Source organism: Tympanuchus pallidicinctus, unplaced genomic scaffold (assembly GCF_026119805.1).
Source record: "Tympanuchus pallidicinctus isolate F22 unplaced genomic scaffold, pur_lepc_1.0 scaffold3, whole genome shotgun sequence".
Taxonomy (NCBI): Eukaryota; Metazoa; Chordata; class Aves; order Galliformes; family Phasianidae; genus Tympanuchus; species Tympanuchus pallidicinctus.
The window spans coordinates 82,699,429-82,726,125 of record NW_026294747.1 but is presented as its reverse complement, the minus strand read 5'-3'; the positions used below and the strand labels follow the sequence as shown (position 1 = coordinate 82,726,125).

At 41.7% G+C, this 26,697-nt stretch overlaps 1 protein-coding gene and 1 long non-coding RNA gene across 8 annotated transcripts in view; one reads left to right on the top strand and one right to left on the bottom strand.

Moving 5' to 3' along the window:
• Positions 1-478: 478 nt before the first annotated feature.
• LOC128085278 (uncharacterized) lies at positions 479-2,092 on the top strand. Its single transcript, XR_008208868.1, has 2 exons — positions 479-540; positions 1,427-2,092. It is a non-coding gene; the product is annotated as an uncharacterized LOC128085278 (long non-coding RNA).
• DYNC1I1 (dynein cytoplasmic 1 intermediate chain 1) overlaps positions 780-26,697 on the bottom strand; it is a 181,513-nt gene continuing 155,595 nt past the window's right edge. For all 7 annotated transcript variants that reach the window (XM_052692390.1, XM_052692394.1, XM_052692397.1 and 4 more), the window contains 2 exons: positions 21,636-21,761; positions 780-1,687 (listed from right to left, as the gene is read on the bottom strand). In XM_052692390.1, the coding sequence (XP_052548350.1) occupies positions 1,577-1,687; positions 21,636-21,761 (237 nt within the window). In that variant the 3' untranslated portion in view covers positions 780-1,576. The remainder of the gene's footprint in view (positions 1,688-21,635; positions 21,762-26,697) is intronic.

The window sequence follows — 26,697 nt, the reverse complement described above, 5'->3', positions numbered from 1 at the left end:
GCCATGACCCAGCAGTTCCCATACAGGTACACACTCTTGGGTGTGGGTTTGCTGTGCAAGGGTGATGGGCAGAGCGCCCTTGGCCCGTAACAGGCTCTGATGGACACGTGCATGCGTGTGTGTACCTCCATAGGGCTGACTCTGATAGCTGACATCACTGTGCACTGTTTCAGGTCCTGTGTCTGCAGGCATAGGGATGTGAAATCCCAATCTGAGGAACCCAGCCCATGGTTCAGAATGTGATTGGCCCTGGATGGCATTAGCCAATACAGTCCTGGACTGCATGGAGATGTGCTTCCCTGGGAACGCACAGAATTGTTACTGCCTGACTTCAGTGCTTCCTGCTGTGATGGCTCACCTGTCTGCCCAGGGGACACTGCAATGCTGTGCTGCCAGCAGCCTGCCACATCCCTCAGCCTGTGCCCTGCTGCCTTGCGCTGGCCATGAATTCCTTGTAAAGTAGAATGTTCCCTTGTCTCCTTTTTTCCTTATTCCTTTTCTTCTCATTCATACAGCAGCACAGTGCTGTTATGTGTGCAGGTAACCATGCACAGTAGGGTTGGGGAGGAAACCAAACCTAGAAGCTGGCATGGATTAGTTTGTTCTGTAACAGCTGCAGAGAATCTGTTGCACCAAGGCTGGCCAGTCCTGCACCTCCGTGTGCTCACACAGCAGCTGCAGTAGTGCTCTGCAAGCAGGCAAAGCCCCGCTTCCCAGTGCCCAGTAATGAATGTGCTGAGCGCTGCTGGCAGGGAAGGATTAACCACACTGCAACAGAACAGGCTGGATACATTTTATTGGCAACGCTAGTGTCATACTCGGGAACCACAACCCTTTGTCAGACTGTTAGTGTTAACTTGCATGACAAGTATCAGTGACCAACTGTATTTGAAATATTGTTAAAGTGCCTAGAAATAATGGGCGTCTTAAAAAGAGGAAAGGAAACGCACTCCATCCACTCAAGCCAACCTTTATAGATCTTACATCTTAAGCACAACTGATGCACTGTAATTGTTACGTGGACTTTAATGTAACCTCTACAGCAGCACACAGACAATGCAGTTCTCTCATTATGCACATGCTTTAGGATCGTTTATTTTAATGCTTTCAAATAAATATGTTCCATGCAGCACACCGCAATAAATAAGGAGCAGCAACTTTCGTATAGTACATCCATTCATAATGTAAGTCACCATGTGAAACACCACATCTAAAGCCTTTGGCCCAGTCCCATACAGTGAAGCACACCACATCTGCACATAATCATATCTGGCTTCATATGGATTTAATAGGACTACGCCAGAAGGGCAATGTGAGCACAAGTTTAACCAGGGGTTCCTACCCATTAAATACGGCTACTAAGTAGTTAAAAGGCAACAACTAAACCCATAAAGGGTTGATTTGTCTTTTCTTTCTTACCTTTCAGACAGAAATATAAAGTATGAAAATGCTCTGGATTTTTTCAGCCCCGTGTAAAGCCGTGTGATTAGCATGGAATGCTCTGAGCAGTACTGGCACGCACGCTGGCATCGGCAGCCACAGCACGACAGCAGGGAAGGCCGCTCCTCCTCTTCCTCTATGCCGCCAGCTCCACCGCCCCCTCCTCCTCGCTGTCCGCCCGGTTGGCGCGGATCTCCACCAGGGTCCGAGCGAAGCGCGTCCATTCGTCGTTGTGCGGCACTGCCAGCTGCACAGGGAGAGACAGCACAGGGATGACGGCCCGGCGAGGCACGGCGCCTGTCACTGCCCGTGGCCGGCCATGTCAGCCCGCAGCGCTGCCCCATCCCGGCACAAAGCCACTCTTCTCCCATCCAGCTCCGGTGGCAGAGAGAAAAGCTTCTCTCTCTGCAGGATTCTGGGGAGGAGTGCTTTGCTTCAGCACTGTCGCAGAACCCCTCTGTGAACCTTTCTGATTTTCCAAACTACCACAAGCTCGCTCTCTGTGACACATCCATATGCATTTCACAGCACACACATGGCCAAGAGTAATTGTTTGCAGGACCGAGGTCAGTGTGTACAAGGTAACAGTGCTTTTACAACGTTGTTCTGCAACCATGTTCCTGAAGTTCATTAAAGCTCTTATTAAAATAAATATATTCTGCTATCTTAGTTACCCTCCTCTACGTTAAGGAATTTACCATGAGGAAGCGTGCACTGTAAGAGGAACATAAAACCAACTGGAGACTGCCCCGCCAGCATCTGTTTTGAAATTGACTCGTAAGAAGATCCGTTTCCCTTCAATAGCACTGATGTTTCTGGTGAAGAGCTCTTGAACATCAGGCTTCAAGAGGAGCCTGTAACCCACAGCGGAACTTCCTGATAAAACGCAGTAGTGATATGACAAAATAGCAGTCATTTCTAGCTGGATCCAACACTGCAATTTCTTGAAGACAACACAAACTGAGATGGTCCACACTGGAATAGAAGCAAATTGTTCTCACCCCCTTCCTTCCCTACAGCGGTCTATATGGCTGGAGACTGAGCAAAAGTGATTTACACAAACTGGGAAGCCTGATTTGGGCAAGAACTTGCATAAAAGCCTAATGTTAACCCTGTGTGTACACTGCTGCAAGTTCAGAGTTGATTGCATGGATGGGTATTTGCAATACCTCCTTGTATCTCAATTAAGTCAATGAGATTTTCAACTACTATGCATCTAGTTTTGCCTCTACAGCCAATATTACAGGCAATGATTTAGCATATGTTTCAAAGTTTCCCACATATAGGACACATACCAATGACTCAGCCATGTTATATGAAGGTCAGGCATACAGTAGCTTTGTTTTGCCTACTGAAATATTGAATATAATACAGCTCAATATTTACTGATGTTGCAGACCAAAAAACACCTGTGTGAAAACCACCAGCCCTCAACGTGCCTCCACCTTCCACTTTTGCATTTTTCTTTTTAACTTCTGGAATGGAGACCAGAGTTCCAGGAGCAAACCATGGGAGCCAGCCGTCCCTTTCACAGAATCACAGAATCGCAAGGTTGGAAACGACCTGCAAGATCATCTGGTCCAACCACCCTCCCATTCCTATTAGTACCACAAGCTACTAAACCATATCACAGCACATCACCCAGACGCCTCTGAACACTGCCAGGGACGGCGACTCCACCACCTCCCTGGGCAGCCATTCCAGTGCCTGACCACTCTCTGAGAGAAAAAGTTTCTCCTAATGTCCAACCTAAACCTCCTCTGGTATAACTTCTGGCAGTTTCCTTGGGTCCTACTATTTGCCTGGGAGAAGAAGCCAGACCCTTTTGCACCACAGCCTCCCTTCAGGAAGTTGTACAGTGCAATGAGGTCTCCCCTGAGCCTCCTCTACTCCACACTGAACAATCCCAGCTCCCTCAGCCGCCCCTCATAAGCCCTGTGCTCCAGACCCCTCACCAGTTTCATTGCCCTTCTCTGAACACGTTCCAGGGCCTCAATGTCTTTCTTGTAGCGAGGGGCCCAAAACTGAATGCAGTACTTGAGGTGCGGCCTCACCAGTGCTGAGTACAGGGGGATGATCACCTCCCTGCTCCTGCTGGTCACACCATTTCTAATGCAGGCCAGGATGCCGTTGGCCCTCTTGGCCACCTGGGCACACTGTGGGCTCATGTTCAGCCAAGCATCAACCAACACCCCCAGGTCCCTTTCCTCTTCACAGTCATCCAACCGCTCATCCCCAAGCCTGTAACGCTGCATGGGGTTGTTGTGGCCAAAGTGCAGAACCCGGCACTTGGCCTTGTTAAACCTCATCCCATTCACCTCAGCCCAGCAATCCAGCTTATCCAGATCCCTCTGCAGGGCCTCCCTGCCCTCAGGCAGATCTACGCCACCTCCCAACTTGGTGTCATCTGCAAACTTACTCAGGGTACACTCAATCCCTTCATCTAAGTCATCAATGAAGATATTAAACAGGATGGGCCCCAGCACCGACCCCTGGGGGACACCACTTGAAACAGACTTCACTCCATTGACCACAACCCATTGAGCACGGCCCTCCAGCCAGTTCCTCATCCAACAGAGGGTAAAACTGTCCAAGCCACAGGCAGCCAGTTTCTGCAGAAAGATACTGTGAGAGACCATGTCAAAGGCTTTGCTGAAGTCTAGGTAGGCTACATCAGTAGCTTCTCCTTCATCTACCAGTCTGGTCACCCAGTCATAGAAGGAGATGAGGTTGGTCAAACACAACCTGCCTTTCATGAACCCATGCTGGCTGGGCCTGATCCCGTGGATGTTGCGCACGAGCCGTGTGATCTCTCCCAGGAGGATTTGTGCCATGACCTTCCCTGGCACTGATGTCAGGCTGACAGGTCTTTCACACACACACACACGTGGATCTGCTGTGGCCTTCAGTTGAAAGAAAGCTCTGTTCTTTGAAGAACATTAAACAGAAGGAAACATTAACATCAAGATGAAGGTCACTTCACCAACACACAAACACCCATAGCAAAGGTTTGGTCACACACATGCCTACACAAAGGCCTGCAGAGTAAGCTGAGAGACGACGCAAAGATCCTTCCATTACAGATGAAGCCCAAGCCATCTGTGCATCAAATTCTATGTTACCACTGCTGGTGTTCTAAAAGACTTTCTTTCTCATGATGTGCATAGCACTGTCATTTGTCAAACTGAATGAAAACATGAAACAAGCCTCAGTCATGTCGAGTAGTGAAATCGTTAAAGTGGAACAATATATTAGGCAAAGGATTCCGTGAATTTAATAAAGCCTCATTTCTTGTTGTCTTTTTAAATCCCAAATGGCTTTACATTGTATTAAGTGGCTCAAGATGATAATACATCAAAAGAAAAAAAAAAAAAATGTATTTATTACAATGCGATAATTTAATTCCCTTTACACCACAGCACGGCCACAGACAAATAAATCAAAGCCCAAATGACAACAAACTGAAAACTGAACCTCCTCTCTGCAAACGTAGATATGCAGTATGGCTAACTAACAGCTTCAGAAGGGCTCAGGCCTTTTTTAATGCCTCAAATCACAAAACAGTGATTTAAGTGAAGACCGTTAGCACACAGATGAAAACATTCAGTGTCCACATGCAATCTAATTACTTAGATCTTCATTTTATTTTACCTTATTTAATCTCACACATTGCATCACACCTTCAACAAAGGGAGAGTTCTGCTAATAGTCTGGTAGTAGAACAAACCTCTCTAATTTAAATCCCTCTGGGATGCAGAGTCAAGTCAAGGGAAAACAGACTTTTATTCTTCTTTGTAAGAAGTCCCTAATGCTGAACCACGCAAGTTACAAGGCAAAAGACCACAAACAAAAACAAAAGCATCCACAAACTCCAATTCAAATTCTTGTATGAATTAATGCTCCCAGTCGCTGTCAATTAAAGTTCCTTCAGCTGGGCATGCTCACACTGATAACTGCTCAAGGCCTGTGTCCCTCTGTGGACCAAACTCCCCATTTCAGCTTTCCCGATGCAGTAGTTGTACTGCAAATCCCAGGGCAAGGGTAGAAGAAAATAAATTTGTAGGAAAAGGATGGGGACTTAGAGCTGTTTAGGCGTTTCTTAGTCATATGCCATTTCTCTGTCCACTTTCAGTCACTCCAAAGCAGCATGTGTTGAGTTCCAGCAGTCATAATCACTACGCAGAGTGGAAATGTTCACCAAAGCATAAGGTAATATAATAAGTTATATTAACATTTGGGTCATAAGGTTATTTGAATGAACTGACTGCTATGGAGCAGAACAAGAAAATAAATGTTATTTAGTGTTCTCCTTTGATCCCTTCACAAGGGAACGTAAGCGCTACCTGCAGCTAATTAATTAACTGAATTACTCACACCACTTTAGCTTAAATACCACAGTGTATTTAGGTTGCATCAGATAGCAATTCTAATGAGGAAAACCAGTATTACCAAAGCAGTGTGGTGACTTAAGCCAAACTTTGTCTGTTCAGACGTTAGGAGTTGTTCGGTCTTCTATCCAGCTTTTAAAATATCAAAAGAGTTCATGCTGCAAGTGTGACTACAAGTTTATGCAGCCACACAAACCTGCTCCTGCTTGTGAAGTTACGTGTGCTCAGCTGGTTACGGGTAATGCAAGAAAACATTTTAGCAAGATGCTGAAATGATGATTCATTTTTTTATTGGGTGAAGCCACTTGGGACATCTGAGGTTCTTTCATTCTCAACAATCAACATTTTCTTTCTATCACTCTAATCTTGTGAGAACCCTCTCCTCAATTAAAATCCATGAAATACCTTCCAAAAGCACTTCAGTATCTACAAAATGGGTATCTGTAACTGTTTGATAAATGATCAGTGACCTGTAACATACTAAACATCGTACAAATATAACATTTCATCATTTCAACTAGTTCAAAAACTGCTGCTCAATGATATTCAAAAGCTGATTTATGTCATGCAAACTCTCAGAATTAATTTGTCCACGACCTCCATTACTATGATTTTAGATACTCAGATTCTGGTGAGAAAAAGTGTCAATAAAGCTTCTGAAAAGGAAGCACGCCCTGGGCAGCACCTCCCAACCAGCAACCTGAGTGTCCCAAGCAAAGCAAGCTCAGTGCAGCCCCTTGCACTGCACACAAGGGCCTGTATGCAGCAGCCACAGCTACTGCCAAATACTGGAGTGGTGGATTGGCAATTTCAGCAAGCTCAGGCTCTGTTCCAGACAGTAACACCAAGTGGATTCCTAACTATTCTTGTGACGTGGTACAGTTACCAGGTTATCTTATTAGGGACGAATAACATCATACCCATGTGAACCTTACCCAGCTTGTGCTTCCCTGAGTCTGCCACACGCACAGGTACTATAGGAAGGCAACCACTGACTGGACAGAATAGAATAAAAGGTGCTTAGAAAGTGAGATGATGGGATGCAGTGACATAAGGCTTATACAAGTATATAAGGAGATCTCCCCATTCTCATTTGTCTCCTTCCCAACAGCCAAAGGTGGCTGCATTGTGGTAAGTCAGAAGCCTATGGTCTCTGACATTAATCTCAACCTCTTCAATTTTGGTGATAATGTGTTGAGCTGACGGGATTTATCTGGTTGGGTCACACAGGCCAGCTGCAGAAGGTTGATTTTTTTCTACTCACCTTTTCAGAGCCACGTAGTTATAGCAGGCTTAGAAGCAACAATGCTTAGAAGCAACAATGCTTAGAAGCAACAATGCTTAGAAGCAACAATGCTTAGAAGCAACAATGCTTAGAAGCAACTGTCTACAGTTTTGGGCACCGCAATACAAGGACATAAAACTTTATAGTAAAGATCATCTACAGGAAGTTATGAAGATAGTGCAGGATCTAGGCAAGCAAGGCATATGAAGAGAGACTGAGGTCTCTTGGTTTGTTCAGCTCAGAGAAGAAGAGGCAGAGGAGAGGCCTCATGGGAGCCTACAGCTCCGCACAGCGAATGGAAGGGCAGGAGCCTTTGGATATATGAAACTTCTGAGGCCATTCTGTGCTACCTGAGCTCCAGCCGAGCACATCACTTACCTGCCAGTTCTCCAGCCCTGAATCATAAACGTGCTCTCCTTGAAACTAGTACTGACCAAGAAGATGGCATACTTGCATTCTGATAAGCGAACATGGGAGTTCTCTCTCTTCCTAAGGCTCCCAAGGCAAGCTAGTCACAGGGAGCAGCACAAACAGGGGTGTCACCAGGAACAGCCTTCTGTACCTTCTTGTCAAGGCAGAGATGTCCTCAGATTGCAGAGCTTCCAATCCATACACCAGACATCATCCAAATACGAGCTGCATGTCCCTGTGTTTCTACAGAAAGCGTGCTTTTAGGAACTTCCCTGAGCATTACTACCCTTAAAATCTTAATGCAGAACTTGGGGAGGGGTTATTTGTGCTCAAGAAGAGACACCTGTTGACACTGCCAGCTGTGCTTGCCAGTGCTAAGCTCCCCAGGCAAGCAGAAAAACAACAGAAATACAGTGCCTGAAGACACAAATCAGCATAAAATTTCATTTTCTGATCATTAAACACTTTCTGGTAACATCTACTCTTTTAATTTTTGTCTATTAAAAAAAATATATATATTTTCTAGACCACACAAAAAAATAATCCAACCCTGAATATCCAGGAAGTTGATATAAGATATTTCAAGTTTTTCAGTGTACTCCCCTCCTATCCATCTTTTTTATTGCTGAAAGTGTTTCAGCTCAATTTGTCCAAATCTCGGTATAGCTTCAGTTTCCCTGAAAAACCACTTTCCAGGGCATGAATTATTCATTGAGGATATTTCACTTTATTCCTGGCTGAGTGCATTTCCTGGAGCCTCTAAATCTTTGGTATGGGAATGGACAACTCTCTCTGCCTTCATCCTTCCATGCTCTTGTCCAGCACCACTGTTCTGTGAGGGCTGCGGGCTCTCCTGAGAAGGGGAAAATGCAACAGCAATTTCCAAAGCAGCAGCCTCACTTTGGAGAAGCCAGCTTCCCAAACCCTCAAAGGGAGCACAGTAGCCCATATTCAACCTATTGTATTTCTTTTTAATGACTGTACCTCATGGTCAATTTACCTGTCATTGTGATACCGGTTCACAAACTGCAGTGCTGATTACGGGTGAAAGTATTGTGCAATCCAGAGCGCCAGGTTAATAATTACATTTTTTTTTCACCTTTACCTGGAGTTCTGATAGCTCAAAGGAAAAATAGCAGTGGGAAGACCTTTCTAAACAATGTCTCTGACTCCTGGGTTAATTTGGAGGAGTGCATTTTTCCAACCCAAACGATCTATAATCACCTCTAACACACACGTTTCATGAACACAGGTGTAAAAGGAGAATCTGAAAATGAACCGTTACACCACGACTCGGAGCAATCTGCCAAATGTATGTGGTCTGCAGCCACACACTGTTTTCAATTAGATGCTTGCAGACGAGCCTGCACGGTGGTCCAAGCAACACTTCAAGGGTGATAGAGGCTCCCAAGTCAAAAATCTGTGACCCATTCCAATGTTTTATATAAGTACAGTGCTTTATTTTCTTGGTTTTGCATCTAGAAAACCCTCTTCTGACCTAAGTTACATGACAGGTTTTTATAGCTAGTCACCGTGCTCCTAGAGATCAGGAGCTTTCTGATTAACATGTATCTTTCATTCACTGCATTCATGCTTTCTGCTCTTTGGAGGTAAAGGCTGGCCTTACAGAGAATCCTATTCACTCGTCTCCACTTTGGCAAAGCTGCATGAGCAAGAAAATCTTATGTTAAACGAGGAGAACAAAAACTATATGAAAATTAATGCTCCTCTCATCTCTGAAATGTTCTGTTACTATTATATTTTTTGACAAAGGCTGTTTAATCACTCTTTGAAGAGCTAGCTAATTAAAACATGAGAATATTGAGTTTGTGAAAAACAGCAAGTTTTCTAGCGAGTAAATTAATTTTAATGACTGAAATCTTAAACTTCACACTAATTTATCTCTGTGTGTGGCTTATCACCATTTTTATATTCTCTCAGTTTAATAGCACCATCAAATAAATGCAGCTTCAGGAGAATATCATTCTTGCCATTTTCCCTAGGCAGAATTTTGTCAGCCTATATCATCCATATCACCCTCTAAAATTACACACTGGATTGAAAAGAAATCTATTGCAAACACTTTGTGCAGTGGATTAACAATGTCTGGATGTATTTATGACACTGTAGGTAAAAATGTTTGTATGATGGTAAGATACAACTACTGAAGTAGCTGTAGCTTGGTCTTTTCTGCAAAGCAGGACAGATGATCAGCCTAACTCTCTGGTAAATGTAAGGACCTGCAGGATGAGGATCATCATGCTTACAGATCAGAAACAGGAATAGCAGTTCTCCTTTAAACAAGTGATCTGATCTTCCAGAGTTCAGCAGATATTTTATCACTGACACTGAGGTGAAAACAGATACATAATGTAAATGTGAAGAACCTCGATAGGCACGCACACAAAGTCGGCAGGCACGCACCTATTCTGGCCCTGCTCTTGCCCCACAGAATCCATTCCAGAATGTCTCTGACGTTTTTCTCAACCTATATGGATTTCTTTTTTCCTGAAAAAGCCTATATTTTTCCAGGCAACACCCTATGCCACACACATGGATGGAAACAAAGTGGGAGGTAATGTGCAAGGAAATGGCCACCAAAGTAACCAAGAGCACCCTTTTCACATAACTATGGTACCACTGTATTTAACTCTTGGGAGAGCCGAGCATCACTGTTAACAATGGATGAAACCACTGGCAGGAACTCAAACCCCACATACTGCATGCAGATGATTTTAATAAGATACAGTGTTTAGACCACAAAGGATACACTCCAGAGTAGCTCTATATATATTTGTTTACTTAATTGAAGGGGTGGAATCCCATAGGCAGCCTAAATACTGCATTTATTCTATGCACAGCAGTTAGTCTAGTGTCACAGACACAGTATACACCAAGCTTCTATGGAGTTAATTACTTAGCCCTCATCTAGATTAATGTCTGTTGTGATTTATTTCTTTGCAATTCACCAGAGTCTGATTTAACTAGTACTGCCAGAGTAAAAAGACAAAATATTAGTTTATATGGGGAAAAAAAAAAAAAGAGCTTAATTTCTAACAGAAACAGAACAGATTTTCAGCAAAATTCAAGTTTTCCTTCCAAGGAGAACAGCAGCTGCTAAATTGTTACGTATTTAATGGTAAACTCTGTTTCAAATACAAAACAAACAACGGTGTTATTTTAATAACTTACATGTAATGAGAAAAGATGCACTGTATAAAGTTTCTACATACGAATTCAAGTGTTTGAATGCCTATTAATTCTTCTCTAAAGTCAGTCCTCTTTGTCTCTAGCAGTCATCTTGATGCCAGGCTACTGGGAGAACAGACTAAAATGCAGTCTGTAAATTATACATACATGACACACAAATGCATGTTAACAGAACATTATGACTGCAGACTCTTAACACTTCAAAGATAGGAAATGTCAAGAGTTAGGCTTGACTCCCTTGATTTAAGCATGTTATTCATTTTGCTTTATGACACTGTCTTTAATCTTTCTCAAAAAAAAAAAAAAAAAAGTTTTTTTTAAAAAAACAACCCACAAAACTTGTGCTGGAAGCAAACAGCAATTTCAGAACATTTCAGCCTGGTTTCAGCCTGAAGGATTAGAACTTGAGGGCTTATGAAAAAGAAAGCAAGAAAGTGGAAAGTAACTTTAATTGTAGACAACACCACATTTCAGCCTGTAATATCAGAGCTGGCTCAGACTCTCCCAAACTAACTAGGAAGACAGATATCCAAACAATCAAACAGATTTTTCTCCCCTCAATTAGTGTATCAACAAGCTGCATTTGGTACTGACTACAGAAGACAAAACACTGAGTAACCACAAGATTCTTGGAAGAGATGACAACGGTGAAATGTCAGCTGCTTTTGTTTCCCTAGATCACCTCGTAGTTTTAAAATAAGAAACTTTAAACTATCAGTTTATAGACTATTCTTAAGCCGTAAGCATTTCCATGTAATACTTCAGCACCTTTCCCAGGCATTTTGTGGTGGTCCTCTCCTATGGATCTCCTTGTGATATTTCCAATGGCAGCAACTACTGACCTCTTGAGATCCTTGGAAAGAAGAGAGATTTAGCATAATTCGATAGCTACAAGAGAAGAAAGAGCATCTGCTGTGCTTCAGAACACCTAACCATTTTTCTATGAAAGAGGCAGTGTCCTAAGCAGCCATAACATTCAGAGTTAAGAGAAGGAGGTACACATCCCATCATTCACCTCCCGTAAGGATGCTAGTCTTGAGATATGGAAGTCAGAGAAAAGTCATGAAAAACTCCTGTAATTTTTGTTTTGCTTGAGTCTTGAGTTAAATGATCACATAATCCCTGCTCTACCAAAGTATATTATCTTGCGTTAAAAGAGACCAGAGCTATATTATTCCCACTGCCTGGAGAAGGAGACCTCATTTTCAAGAAGGGGAAAAAAAAAAAGAAGATCCAGGAGACTACAAGACAGTTGGTCTCACCTCTGTCCCTGGCAGGATCATGGAGCACAAACCCTCAGAAGGACCTACTGATGTGCATGGCAAATAAGGATGAGGCGACTGGTGGTACAAACATGGCTTCACCAAGGGCAAATAATGACTCACAAACTTGGTGGCCTTTTATGATTTACAGTTACAGTATCAGTGGATAAAGGAAGAGCAACTTACATCAGCTGCCTGGACTTGTGCAAAGCGTTTGGCACGGCCCAGCACAACATCCTAATCGCCAAACTGGAGAACAATGGATTTGAGGGGCTTGAAGCCCAGAAGGCCAGCCGTATCTTGGGTTACATGAAGAGAAGCATGACCAGCACGTCAAGGGAAGGGATTCTGCTCCACCACTCTGCTCTCATGAGACCCCACCTAGAGTACTGTGTTCAGTTCTGGGGCCCCCAGCACAAGAAGGACGTGGAGCTGTTGGAGCAGGTCCAGAGGAGGGCGACAAAGATCATCAGAGGGCTGCAGCACCTCCCCTAGGGGGTCAGGCTGAGAGCATTGGGGCTCTTCAGCCTGGAGAAGAGAACGCTATGGGGTGACAATATAGCAGCCTTCCAGTACCTGAAGGGGGCCTACAGAAAAGCTGGGGAGGGACTTTTCATAAGGGCATGTATGACAGGATGAGGGGAAGTGGCTTTAAACTGGAAAAGGGTAGATTTAGAGTACATATTAGGAAGAAATTCTTTACTGTGAGGGTGGTGAGACACTGGAACAGGTTGCCCAGTGAGGTTGTGGATGCCCCCTCCCTGGAATCATTCAAGGCCAGGCTGGATGGGGCTGTGAGCAACCTGGTCTAGAGGGAAGTTAGAACCAGATGATCTTAAAGGTCTCCTCCAATCCAAAGCATTGTAAGATTCTACAATCTGTTCTTACCACGGCATTACAAAATGTAAAAATGCCAAATGGATCAAAACTGGAATGCAGAGAGTTTTCAATCTGTTGTTCTTTCCAATATCCACGTTTTTTTGTTTTTTTTTTTTGACTGACAACTATATTGATCATTTTTACTTGAACTACAAGAGCTTCAGCCTGTCAGGTAACTGCACTGGCAAAGGCGTTGTCATGGAGGCCCAGCTGAATGAAGGGGCACTGCCTCAGAGTGGAAACACCACAGTGTCTTCAGCTTAGTTTTGTTTCCACTGTTTTTTGGCTCCCAGACGGCCAAAGAAAGCCCACCTGAAGAGCAGTATGAACTGCTCTATTTTTTTTGTTACTGTTTGTTTCCATGAGGATTGCTGCTTTCCCTTTTGTTTTGCATGCATTCCATTACCTGCAGAAGCTCACCCGTGAAATGGCACTGTTTTTTCTTCATTTCAGACATAACCACTCAAAGATATATTTTACATTGAAATTAAAAACTGCATATGGAATTTTAGCTACTGAATACAATGTATTAGTGAACAGCTTTCCTCACTTGGTATTTTTGTGTAACCATTACCTTTCAAGTCATTAATTACATAGTTTTTCCATGTTTTAAACACATACTATTTTGCAAACCATAAAAAAAATTAAAGACATAATTAAGGATTCCCAAAACGAAATCTGCTATTGGATGTGAATGGTTGAAACCACAGAAAAATCATAAAGAAAATTAATTCTAGAAATGGCTCTTTTTCCAGAAGTGTTTAACAACACAATGATAGCACATGCATTTCAATTAAACTTGCAAATTGCTGAAGGCAGACTGAGTTTAAACTAAATTTTGCATTTGTTACTTTTTCCCTTCCACACTCCACGTTACTTGAAGCTATGAGCATTTTCCAGACTCATATCAGAAAGGGGGTAAGAACTTTCAGAGAAAATATTACACAAATGACTAACTAGATACTTAAAAATAAACATTCCATGAAACTACTGGCATGCATTTTCTTCAGCTCTGTTCCCCATCAGTTTTCCAGGGTGCAGGTCCAGAACAAGGCAGAGTAGCACAGGCATTCACTGTCTGCACTGCCTCACGGACATCTACCACAAAAAACCTGGGCGCTGATTATCTTTTCCACTGAGCTTATTCAAAGGTTTTCAGGAGAAGCAATAACTGAGGAGCTACTAGTGAAGCCCCCACTAAGGTGCAGTGGACAGATTCATACAGTCAGATAGATCCTTTTCTTCTTTTTCTTGTCCTCTACACTGTTTTCCAGCAGGAAAATACCTGTAGGAAGATTACATACCACCCTCCCTTCTCCTATTCCTGCAGGCTTTCTGTGCAAAGGGAATGATCTCTCACAGCTTTTCTTCTGCTGCTCTCATCGCTTCGTTATCCGAGTGCCTTCTAATAGTGCATTAAGCTACATGATTAACTACTGTCACATGTGGCTTGTTCTCTCTGATCCTCTCTGCAGGGGGAGAATCTGGGCCTTTGCAAGGGAAAAGGAAACATACGCTGCCTTTAAAAGTAGTGTGCAGATGAATAAAAAGGACTGGAGCCAGATTTTTGTTGGTAGGTTGATTTTAAGCTTTTCACTTCATGTGACAAGGGCCGGAGGAATTCTTATAAAAGACATCTGTACCATATTGGAAATTTATATCTTTTCACCCTGTGAAATCCTCTGAGGTAAGGTATTATCTTAAGGTACAGATATAGAATCAGTTTAAGTTTTAGGGTGAATATCTAGACCCTTTTTTCAGCTGTATTCACTCCTGCCTGCTTAACCCTATTGTGTAATCAACAAATGAGACAGATGGTATCTTTGGTAAAAATCTTGTACTTTCTTCTTCAGTTTTAAGGAGTAATCTTCCAGTACTAAAATGAAGGTGAAACTCCATACTCATTTATTTACAACTCATTTACAGCAAACCAGAAGAAAACACTGTCTTTACTAAGAGCAAGCGTACATCAGACAGGCAAAGTGATCCCGTATGCCAGGTTTGACCTACCGCTAAATCACATAAAAGCACTGCGAAGCTGTCTGTTCCCACTGTCAGATCACTGCTTATTTGGAACTTTATCCTCACGGTAGTTTGAAATATTCTCAATAGACTTAAGACGTGGCCAACCTGCAGTTATGTGCTCCAGTGACAGCCTTGCTCTCAGCTTCACAAGTTCTCGCTTTCTGGCAGTAATCTCTGGCTCCCAGAAATACAAGAACCACACGTATTTCTCCAGGCTCTGAGCTCCCCAGGTAGTTACACCAAGCTCTTCAGTCTCCTTCTGCAGGCTGGCCTCACCTCCCAGCGGCCCAGACCCACACCTCTCACTGATGGGTACCTTTCAAATGGTCTTTTAAAATACAGATATTTTTAAAGCAGAGGGGAAACAATATTGAAGTTGCTACTCTTCAGAGCAGCACTGGTTTCATGAAGTTGCTTTGTCAGCCAGGAGGCCACAACAAAGATGATTTAGAGGTGCAGCAACACACCAAGACCAGCAAATGGCAGCTGGGAAAGGGAAGCTAGAGGCCCAAGGCTGGCATGGAGACAAACAGCTGCAGCCCTCATCTGCTGGTCTTGGGTAAGTCAGTTCAGTTACTTCATAGCTCAAATTTCCTCTTGAAAAACACTTCCCTAATAACAGATTGTGAGTAGGGATGTTAAGCCCCATTCCAGTCTGCTGTGAAGAAGCTCATTTAAGTACCAAAACAGACTGAAAAAAAAACAAGACAACGGATATCTGTCTCCATTTCCTATCCAACTAGCAGTAGACTACAGAAATAAGCACACAGTCATGAAGATGAATATGCATAGGTACTCACAGCCATAACTGTATGCATTTATATACTGAGATATAGACTTTACTGTACCAGTATTTAAATGTTTGATTTAAACTTATCAGTACAACATTATTTTTCTATGGGAGAAGAAACCAGTGCTTACATAAAGACCTCAAAGCATTCACAGTAACCTGAAGTAATGAATATTGTAATGAGAAACACAAGTATTTAGGGTGATAATGACTGGACTTTGCTCTACTTAGATCGGCTCACCCCCTATGGAGGCTACCAAAGCTTAAAGATTTTATCACCCTAGTAATCAGCAATGGGTAATGGCCTTCATAAAACACAGTAATTAAATTGACTGATTTCAAACTAGTGCATTTTTTTCATTAGGCAGTTCTTATTTAACCTACTTCAAAAATCCCTTTGTGAATACAGGCTGTATCAGTCTAAATTCAGCTGATGAGGACCAAAGAGCTTGTTCTTTCAATATTTCAGTTACTATTTAAGTGAAAAGCTGGAGTTTCTAATATCCTCTCATTGCCTTTTTCTATGTCATCTGTATAAACTTCCAGTTTTAAAAGTCTCTCAAGGTTGAACATTATAAAACTAGGGGTAGTGGGGAAGCAAATCAAAACCCTGGTTCTCCGTATTTTCCAACAACTCTTAAGAGATCCTGCTTTGTTAAAACATGCTTTTAAAATCCTCTGAGGCCAATGTTGCAGCCTTTATAGCAAAAATATCAACGGTGAAATTCAGGCTCTGCCTCAAAATCTATTTAATCACCCTTTATGCCTGGATTGTGTTTGTTGTTTTAACTATTGTATCTTGATCTTTGTATGCTTTTGAAAAGTAGTTGGTTGTAAGCACAACCCCTTATTATTGCTCAAATTTGCCTTCATGTTGTATACGTGAGCTGTTTCTCCATGTTCCAAGAATACTTGTAATTCAACACAGATTTTAAAATAAAGCATTTTATGTCAAGTCTCAGCTTTGCTTTCGTGGTAAAAACATTTCCTAACTCGATACACACTCTACAAGAGCTTTAAGAATGGCAAAAGTAAACCTACTGGAAAATCTACCTGGATAAGTACATGACAGAAAACACAGTTTCGTATTTTCCTCTCCAGGCTACAGCACTTTAACTGCATGAAAGAGACACTGGGTATGTTTTCTGTACAAAATCTATAGCGAAATATCTGAAGACAGGACTACAAAATGCCAACCCTTCCTTACTCTAGTCAGAGAAATAACTGACTAAATAGCCATTCTGAAATATGTCAGTTGGTCATGAATATGCATTTCTTTCTGTCTTGAACCGTCAGAATCCCAGAACAGCTGCTGAAGGCAGCTAAAATCAAAGAAATTATTTTACAAGAACCAACAGGATATTCCTTACGGCACCACTGCATCAGCCTTTTAGGCAGTTGCCAGCTCCTCCTTCCCTGGTCATGTCTTTTGAAAATGAGATACGGAACTAACATCTGTTATAGAGCAAACAGGGAGGTGTGCAAACAGCCCTAATGGGGCTTAGGGAGACAGGAACTGTGAAACCTGACAATCAGGTGACAGAGTCAGGTCAGTAGAACGCCGATTTCACTGCAAGAAACATCAGAGGTGATAACTGTTGGGACAGCCCCGCTTAACTGCTTTCTTTGGCAGAACCAGCTTTCCTGGATGCTCCCGAGAAAGACCTTTTTTTAATCAAAATTTTTCTCTAGTTTCACCATACTCATCATCCTTTAAAAGCATGACTGAAACGAACTGTCTGAAACACCGCGGAACAGAGGCAAGTTTGTCCTGCAAATAATTTAACAGAATAATGCACAGTAATAAACTCCTGTTGATTACAGTTTTAGACTCTCCAATACTGTGCTGAAAACTTACTTTATATTCTATTACAATCAAATAATAAATCACTGATTTACAGTTTTTATCTATTCATTCACAAGGCAAACAAAATACAACCTGTAAGAGATTAATGGGAAAAACACGAAAGAATGGAGAGTGAATAAGAAGCCACTTCTTTCACAATCCAAGGTGCAAATGGTATTCTCAGTAAGCCAGGTAAGCAACAAACATGGTTGTTAGAGAATATTTATGACAGCGGCAACTGTGTAACATCACTGAAGCATGCAAAACAGGAGCAAGCTGTCTAGAAAATATATGTACAGAAGAGACAGTAGTTAGCTCTAACTATCAATCATCCAGACACGTGAATAAATCTACAGTCAGTGGCCCATGTTCTGTTAAAATCAACTTTTACTTGCTGGCTGCCCAGAAAATAAGCCAAAAGACCAAATAAGCCAAAATACATTTTACATACTAACTCATAATAGCATCCCAGCTTCTAGAACAGCAAAGGTTTGTACATTTAGATCTGTCAGAGAGTAAAGTGCATTAACAGTAACTGGTTACACTCTCTTGTTTTTCAGGTTTAAGATAATATCACAGTGAAAGAATTATATTTTTTTGTTGTTCGTTTTGGCTTTTATTTTATAATTCAGTGTCTTTAAATCAGTGGTTACTGATCCACAAGAGCACATCTATATGGACTATTTAAGTCTCTTCTCCCCTGGAAGTGTGTGTATAACTCCCATTAATGCTAATGGGCATAAAGCGCACGCATTGAGGAGAAAATAGACCCCTCACTGTGAAAATAAATGTGTTCAGTTATTTTCAGACACGATGCCGAAATCAAACAACTAAAAGTACATACTCTAAGGAGATAACATATATAGCCTAACTGAAAATGTCACCATCACTTCTAACTCCCCGATCATGGACTCTGCCACGGTCTTCATGTCTGCCATTTCTTGTGTCATGAAGACACTAACCACGTAACTCGTTAAAAAGGGGCCAAATCCTACACAATCAAAGCAAAACAGCCCTGATCTCAAAGTCCTTGCCTCCACAAACGATGCAAAGTTAGGCTTTGAGTCTTACATTTTCACTTTAGGCCATATGAGCTTTGTTTTACTCAGCACCATGTTAATAGTGGTAATCTTTACTGTTCTCTCGGTCTTTAAAACTGTGATGACTTCATCAAAGTAAAAATTCCTATCATTTAAATTTGTTCCTTAATGATACAATAGCCTGATGTTTTCTGTTTGGATTAAAATACCTTGAGTCAACTCTGCTCAAGCGGGTAAGAAAATCTGCTCATACAGTAATGTGAAATTCAAAGAAGTTGTATTATAATCAAACACAGTAACTTATCTATCCAGATCTTTTTGATAGAGCCAAAGTTTTATGAACTGACAGTTCATCTGATGTGGTATTTGGATCAGCCATGAGAAGAGTTTTAAAAATGTGCCGTAGAAATGGAGCATTAATGGTTTTGGTGAGAGTATTTGGGGTCTTTTGTAAAGTGACCTGCTGACTTTCTAATGCAAGTAACCACACTCACCTTCCTAAATCGGAACACACCTGTTGGAGGCAATGCAACACACACCTTCAAATAACTGGATGCCACTGAATTATCAGCCAGGCAGGGATGAGTTTTTTCACAGATGAGGTCTTTTCAAAAGTCAGTGCTGGAGGACATAGGTCAAACACTAGAGCTGAAAGGTCAGCTGCCCCAGCTGAGGCAAATATAATATAATACCAAGCCAAATATAAGATCTCGGCACTGCCAGGCACTGGACAGTCCAGCTCCCAGCCACATGCTTGCATCACTTCCCTTGCACTATCACTGATGCTTTATGTGCTCTCATATTAGTCAGTACACAGAACAAAACACCTCAACAGAACACCACAAATCCACTCTTCTCTGCTGATGTAGCTACCTCATAACTATGTGGGCTCACAAATATTACTACTACCAGCACAGGATATGCTAAAGATGACTGGCTGACAGGAGGAGTAGGGCTGCCTCTTCGTAACTATTGGACCAGCACATTCGTATCTGAATCAAACTTGTACAAAAGGGAAGCCAAAGGAGGATGACACCTGAGTGAAGAAACTGGCCGGTGCCTGCACAATGAAGTAAAACAGGAGCTTATATGGCTGTCATATTTCTGTCAGACATTGCCAAAAGTACAAGACGTTATGAATTCACTTGCTTACGGCTGATGACAGCTAACCATAAAATAACTCATCAGAGCTCTTCATGAACTCACACAGAGAGTTAAATAAGTGAAGAGGCTTCTATTCAGTGTAAGAGCCCTCAGTTTCACACTTTCAAACTGCAAAATATTTCTGCACCTTACTTAAGGCTTTATAGCAACAAGAGTTATGTGGGAGAATAGCTGAGCACCCTTCTTTTTAAAACCAGAAAAAGTCACTAACAACACAACAGCCCTGGTAGCATCTGAAGCAGGAATTACTGCACACTGATACTGCCAAAGCAAAACACGCAACAAATTAATGAATACTTCATTTCAAAAAAGGAGGACTGACACTGGCCCAGGACCTGTGACGTGGATGGACATCCATCCATTTATGAATATATATGGAGCTGAGATGGAGACTCCACATTGGCAGAGCATGCAAGATCCATAAAGCAGAACACATTACTCTAACACTGATCTAGACTCATGCTATTTTCTTTTTCCTTTTCAGGTAACAGAAAGCTGTCTTTCTTTTTGATCTGAGCTTGGTCACTGTGACTCATTTTGCAAGCTGAATTCTGATTATACAGAGGAAAAGGCCAAAAACTTAAATGTTACTTCTTCTGCACAGTAAATAACAGTAAATCCATTTTCTCCTGGGTGAGCTTGAGGGGATAAACAACTCTACAAATGCTTTGGTGTATGATATGCAAAAAAAGATATTTCTGCAGCCCGTCTAGACTCTCAGACAAGATCAGATTGCGCTGTCATCAGAGACATTTCCATAGCCTGTTGCAGCTCTTGAAAGAGAAAAAAATACCTTTTCAGAACAGTCACGCACAGTGAAAAATAAATAAAAACAGCCTGACCTGCCAGTGCTGTAGTGGAAGTCTGAATGCAGTAACCATAGACAATTTAAAAATTATGCTAATACAGCAATAAGTTTCAGCAAACATTTGTGAGGAAAGGCAACTCCCTCACAAGCGAATGCAATCCAAAAATATGAGTCATGCACAAGCAATTTTGCTATGGGCCATAAAATCACTTTATGAGAGTTACAAATAATTCTGTATGTATTCCATAATGTTTCCCTACTGTGTAGAGATGGCTATCTCAGTATCCTATCACAGATAATGACGGAAAACAAATTCTCTACATAAAAGCCGATTGCTCAGAGATTCACCCTTAACTGTTCCAAGGAATTGTAATGCTGACAGAACACTTTATACCTTATTCATCAAAACACAGGTAGATTCCATCAGTGCCAAACATTCTGCAGTTTAGATGGCTTTTATAATATGTAGTAGGGTGAACTGAGAGCAGCCTTAGACACAGAATGCACTTCTTACTATTTCTCAGCACCTACACTCATCAACACACATGCAGCTATCGGCCTCCACAACGACACCTCTCATTTTCCCTATTAGTACCTTTGCACATATTCAGACATATACAACATTACTCAGTACTAAAACAACAGACTAAATCTGTGCATGTCACACTGAGAAAAGCCTCCAACAATACGTCAATCACGAGATAAGACACGCTGGAAAATAAAAGGTAAACCCTACAGAGCTAACTTCAGAACAACAGAGATTCCTTCTGCACCTGTATTTTCCTCTTCATTTCTTTTTCTAATTGTACATTTAAAAGATATATACATTAAAAATACTGAAGATTTAAAAAAAAAAAAAAAAAAAAGACTTCACTCTTGATGGCTTCACTAGTTGATACTAGTGAAGGTAGCGAGGCTGTTTTACAACTAACACACTGTTGGCAGTGCAGAACTAACAGGATTCCACTGAAAGTCTGGTGGCAAATTCTTTGGAGACAGCCTACGCCCCTAACAATGCAAGATCTTTTCTCAGACTTGGATGTGGTACACTGCAGAAGCTGTGCATTATAAACAATAAAATTAGTACCTCTCCAACATCATAGATCCATATGCGGCCTTCTGAATCACCAACTGCTACCTCCTTCCCAGCCTGAGCCCAGCGGACACGGTTGAGGGCAGAAGCTCCTTCTATTGTCACACTTGCTGTGGGAACCTGTTGAAACAATAGGAACAGAAAGGACAATAAAATCACTCTGCCTGCAAACCCAGGGGTCAGTTTTTAATATCCCATTTATTTGGGTGAGTCACAAATCCTTTGTCAAGGGAAGGAAAAAGAAAAAAAAAAAAGAAAAAAGAGTTCATTGTTTCTTCAATCACATGTGCCTAAAAACAAACAAAAAAAAAAAGAGTAAGGAATAAGGAATTGCTTGGAATGAGTAGGGAAGACTTTTCCACTGTAAAGGGAAGTATATGAAACAATTTTTTTCCCCTTAACTTAGGAGACATGCAAAACTGCGTCTGCTTCTTTCCCTTTCTTTCTCTAAATTCACTGACTTATGATCAAGAATCAACAAGGGGCAGGACTTGGCTTCAGTCCCACTCTGATTCAGCATGGCCCAAATACCCTGACTGCCACAGACAAATCCTGGCACTCACGCTAACGCACCCTTTGAGTGCATGCAGATAGATAGGTGCTGAGGCCCCAGCTCAGGAACTAGTTAAGAGTCCTGAGCTAATCACTGCAGGGTGAGGACACAACAGAGGCTAAGAACAGCTGAGCTGACATTTAGGAACTCCTACGACATATTCCCACAATCCTCTTTTACATCCCTATATTCCCAGGAGCCGCCTTCTGGTTTAAATACACCTGGAAGGATGCTGCTTAATTTCTAAATTCCCTCCCTTCCCCAAGTCAACCAACAAACTGAACAGGTGATCTACAAGTATACATAACGATTCTGGTTAATGTGGGATGAATAAAGCAACGAGCACGATCTTAGGAGAAGTATTTGTAATCTACTCTGGAATGAGAGCATCAAAAGGAGCTGCAGGAGGAAGGAACTGTGTGGGTGTTAGTCCTACGCAGGTAGATCATTCCATTGATTTAGGTCACCTCAAAAGATGAATGACAATGACCTGCAAGCCTAATGTTCCATCCAGCTCTTTTAAGAGAACCTGCCTGAGCAAGGAGCCTGCAGCTTACCATGGCAGCCTCTGAGCAATGCTTTCTGACTTTCACGCCTTTTAGGTCAGAGCAAATGGGACAGGACAGCAGCTGTAAGAGTGGCTGCTCCAGCAGATCAATCTGTGGGGACAGGGACAAGGGCATGCCATGGGACCTGCAAGTGGAGCTGAAGAACAGTCCAAGCAAGCAGAGGCAGCTGGACAGGAGCCAGAAGGGACTAGGAGGGTCTTTATCATGGGCAAGTGGCTGCACATGAGGGCAGTGAGCAGACTGAGGGTGGCATTAAAACATGCTTGAAAATTGAGAAACCAACAATGTTAACAAAAAATAAAATTAGATTTCTTGACTTCATCTCAGTTCCTGGGCTGTAGTTTTGTACTGCAGTTGTGAGACAGGTCCGTTGATCCACATGAAAAATGATTTTAAAACAAACACTGTTTGGCTTCCTTGCCAATCTCCCTTCTGCAGCTCCAATACCTTCAGTGTGACTTAAGCTGAGGGAAGGCTGGAAGCTGAGCCTCTGCGAGTTCCCTTAAGTTCTGCTGGGGCCACACGCTCCCTGCACAGCAGCAGCAGGACACTGGCATGCAGCTCATCTTGTGCCTTTACGCCCTGAGACCCTGCTCCTCCTCCTCCTCACCGAGCTGACCAAGGCCTGCAGAACCTCACAGTGCCTCTCAGCTCAGCCGCGTGCCCCATGAAGGGCTGCAAAGCTCTGTGTCAGGAATGAAAAAGGATCTTGTTTGTAGGATGATGTAGAAATAGTGCTGGACAACAATGAGAAAACATACAGTGTTCAGATGCAAAGCACGCTGCCAGCCTGCTCTCCCTGCAGCGTGGCTGGGCCCAGCCCAAGCAGCCCTGCCACGGGCATCGGCAGCATGCAATCTGGAACAAAATCACATTTAAAACAAGCATGTTTTGCTCTGCCATCGCTGATTTCTACAAAAAACAACAAACAAGCTCAGATAATTCCAGCCAAAATTAATTTTGTATCTTTTGGAAATGGGTTTCTTCCAACGACGACAAAACACCACGTTTTGAGAGCGCAAATCCACCAGGCTGCGTTTCTCAGAAAACTGCAGATCAAAGATCTTGCTTTCAAGTGAACTAACGACACAGTGCGCATTTAGGACGCTGCTTTTTTAACAAAATCTTTCAGGGGGCTGAGCTCTATGGCTCTAGGACGGCTCTGTTCCTGTTAATGCAGCATTCTTCCAGCGTTCCACATAAAAAGAAGCAGTGTGCTTACCACAGACACAAGACACAACCCATGGGTTGTTATTTTTTTTTTTTCTTTTTCTTTTTTTAATCAAATCTGATGGTGCTGTGAAGTCCTATTAATATTCTACAGAGCTATCCGACAAAATAAGAAGCAATCATGAAATAGTCTTCAAAAATCTAAATAAAAAACCCTCTTCCCCAGTGATAGAGAGAAATACAGTTGAGCCATCGTATCTTAAAATAGTTAATAGTGATAGGTTAAATTGCACGTGCCTATTTTAGATTCTAAAGGTACGAATTTATTTTATGACTGCACTGTGTTTCTGAAGTCACATTTAAAATACTTCATAAATTCTGTGAAGCTGATCCTTGTCAGATTTTTAACAATTTTGAGGCAAGAATTTAACAGGTAGCAGATTAAGAAAGATGTGGTCAGAGGAACCTGCATTCTAAGAATGTACTTAAAAAAAATATATTGCTTATATAACATCAAAACCTGCTTGTAAATATATCTCCCATCTGCTTCTAGAAATAGACACCATCTTCACACTGTCAAAGTATGGCATGCAAGAATGCATTTGAAAGTAATATAACAGAGAACTAAGCAATTCTATAGATCAATTTAATACCAGTTTATAGGCAAACAAGACTCATCAGCAGCCTAGAGACCTTCTCCATCCTTGATAAAAAAAAAAAATAAATGGTATGGACATATAGGGATGACAACAACATTTACCATCTGAAGCTATCTGAAAACCTTGCATTCCGATCCCTGAAGTGGCATTATTCAGTTTGCAAAAGAACGAAGATGCAGAGCTTTTTTTTTTTTATTTTCTTTTAAAGTCTTTTATATTAATTTGTCAAATATAAATCAAATGTGATGATTTGCATTGCTGCTCCAAAAATCATTTCTGGTATCTGCAGATTAAAAAGGCAGCATACGAATACCCTGGCTATTCTAAACTGCGATTCTGAGAACAACAGGATTGATTAGATTTGCAGCACGGTCACATTTATTTTGATCAGATGCATCTAGTTTGTGGGAGAAAAGTTCTTAATAAATCTGGGGAGCAACACTAGCGTTAAGCTGCATTACAGATCAAAACCATGAAGGTAACATATCGTAACTAAACCCAGGTATTTCCTTAATTGACTTAAAAAATAACACCTAAATAATAATGTGGCGTATTTCCCAAATTAAACAAAATGAGGTACCACTAATAACAATCGTATCTCATTCTTACAAAGAGATTTTTATCGATGGTTAGCAGCTAAACACATTATTATAGCTCTCATTTCCTACCGTCTTCACAAACGCTTTGACATTACAGGTCTGGCATCTAAAAGTAGGAACAAGCTCAAAAATAGGTGTTTCCTGATACAAAAGTGTTGACAGGGTTCTTCTCATCAACAGCAGAGCACAAAGACACTGCATCATTGATCAGAGAAACCTTGAATATTATAAACTAATTATGATGACCTACCAGATAGAGGTAAATGCAAGCAGTGATCACTTTCAGTTATGATGTTTAAAGAACCGCTTGCAGTTGCCTGGCACTGTTCCTCTGCAGAACAAAACCTCACACCTATTCACGTTCTGCCACTGTTATCATTTCAAGAGATTCTTTAATTTGCTTCACCAGTGCTCAGTGAGGAAACCCAGTGGCATCTCTTTCTCCAGAGGCACAAATTCAGTTCTCATAAAAACACAAAGCTCTGAATCCAGAGAAATAATTTCAGCCTGATCCTCACAGGAAAGCTGATTTCAGCCTCACAGTAGAAATTGTTTGTGGACTCAGGGGTAGCCTTGCAAACAGAAGAGAAGCAGGATAGAGCTTGAAGTTAATTTTTATTTCTTTGCTGATGTTTCTATATATTTATATGTAAACACGCTGAAAACACACCAGCAGTTTTCTACATACAACCTTATTATTGATGGGAATGGGATCAAGCGGTCTGTGCTTTAAAAAAAAAAAATAAAAATTATGGTCTCGTTGAATTAAATGGCAAAACATCAGTTGATTTCAAGCAGAGCATTTGGGGGGAAAGGTTTGGTGTTTTTTTTTTCTTTTTAAAATACTTGGTTTTATGCTCTGTGTTTAAGCCTGCATTAATGAGAACACCTGAAGGATACGTCCCTCCCTTCCCAAAATAAATTCTGAGGAGACTCCTCCTGTATGTCCTCCAGCTGTATGCGCTCTAATTAAGGAGGCTGTGCTGCTTCCTGCTCCAGCACTTCAAAAGGCCTTGCTGCTCCCCTCGATGGAGCAGTGCTGGTTCCTCTTACCTGTCCGTGCTTATTTATGGCGAGCGCCAGTCACTGGGAGCCATAAACTCCGCCTGTTCTTTGCTCTGGTGGAAATGTATATCATGTTTACATGAAAGATGGATTAATGAACAAACTAATCTTAAAAGCACACAAAGAGAGAAAGAAATATACAGAAAACGGGGTACGTGTCATGAAACACTGCCAGCTGATTCCAGGCTTCTCCTCTCTTTTGGAAATGAAAGAACTGTTGAACAATAAGTAAGGTCCCTCAGTTCTTACATGCCATTAAATTACAAGTACGTAAGACTCCAGCTCTGAAAAAATATTTCCCCTCTTGTTCTGAATACAACTGATGGTCATCTAAAGTGTCTGTGATATGTCACAGTGGCTCTTTTCACAACCCTTAAGGGAACAGGGAGATCCAGACCAAATATTCTCAATACACACCTATAGCATTTTGTTTGTTTGTTT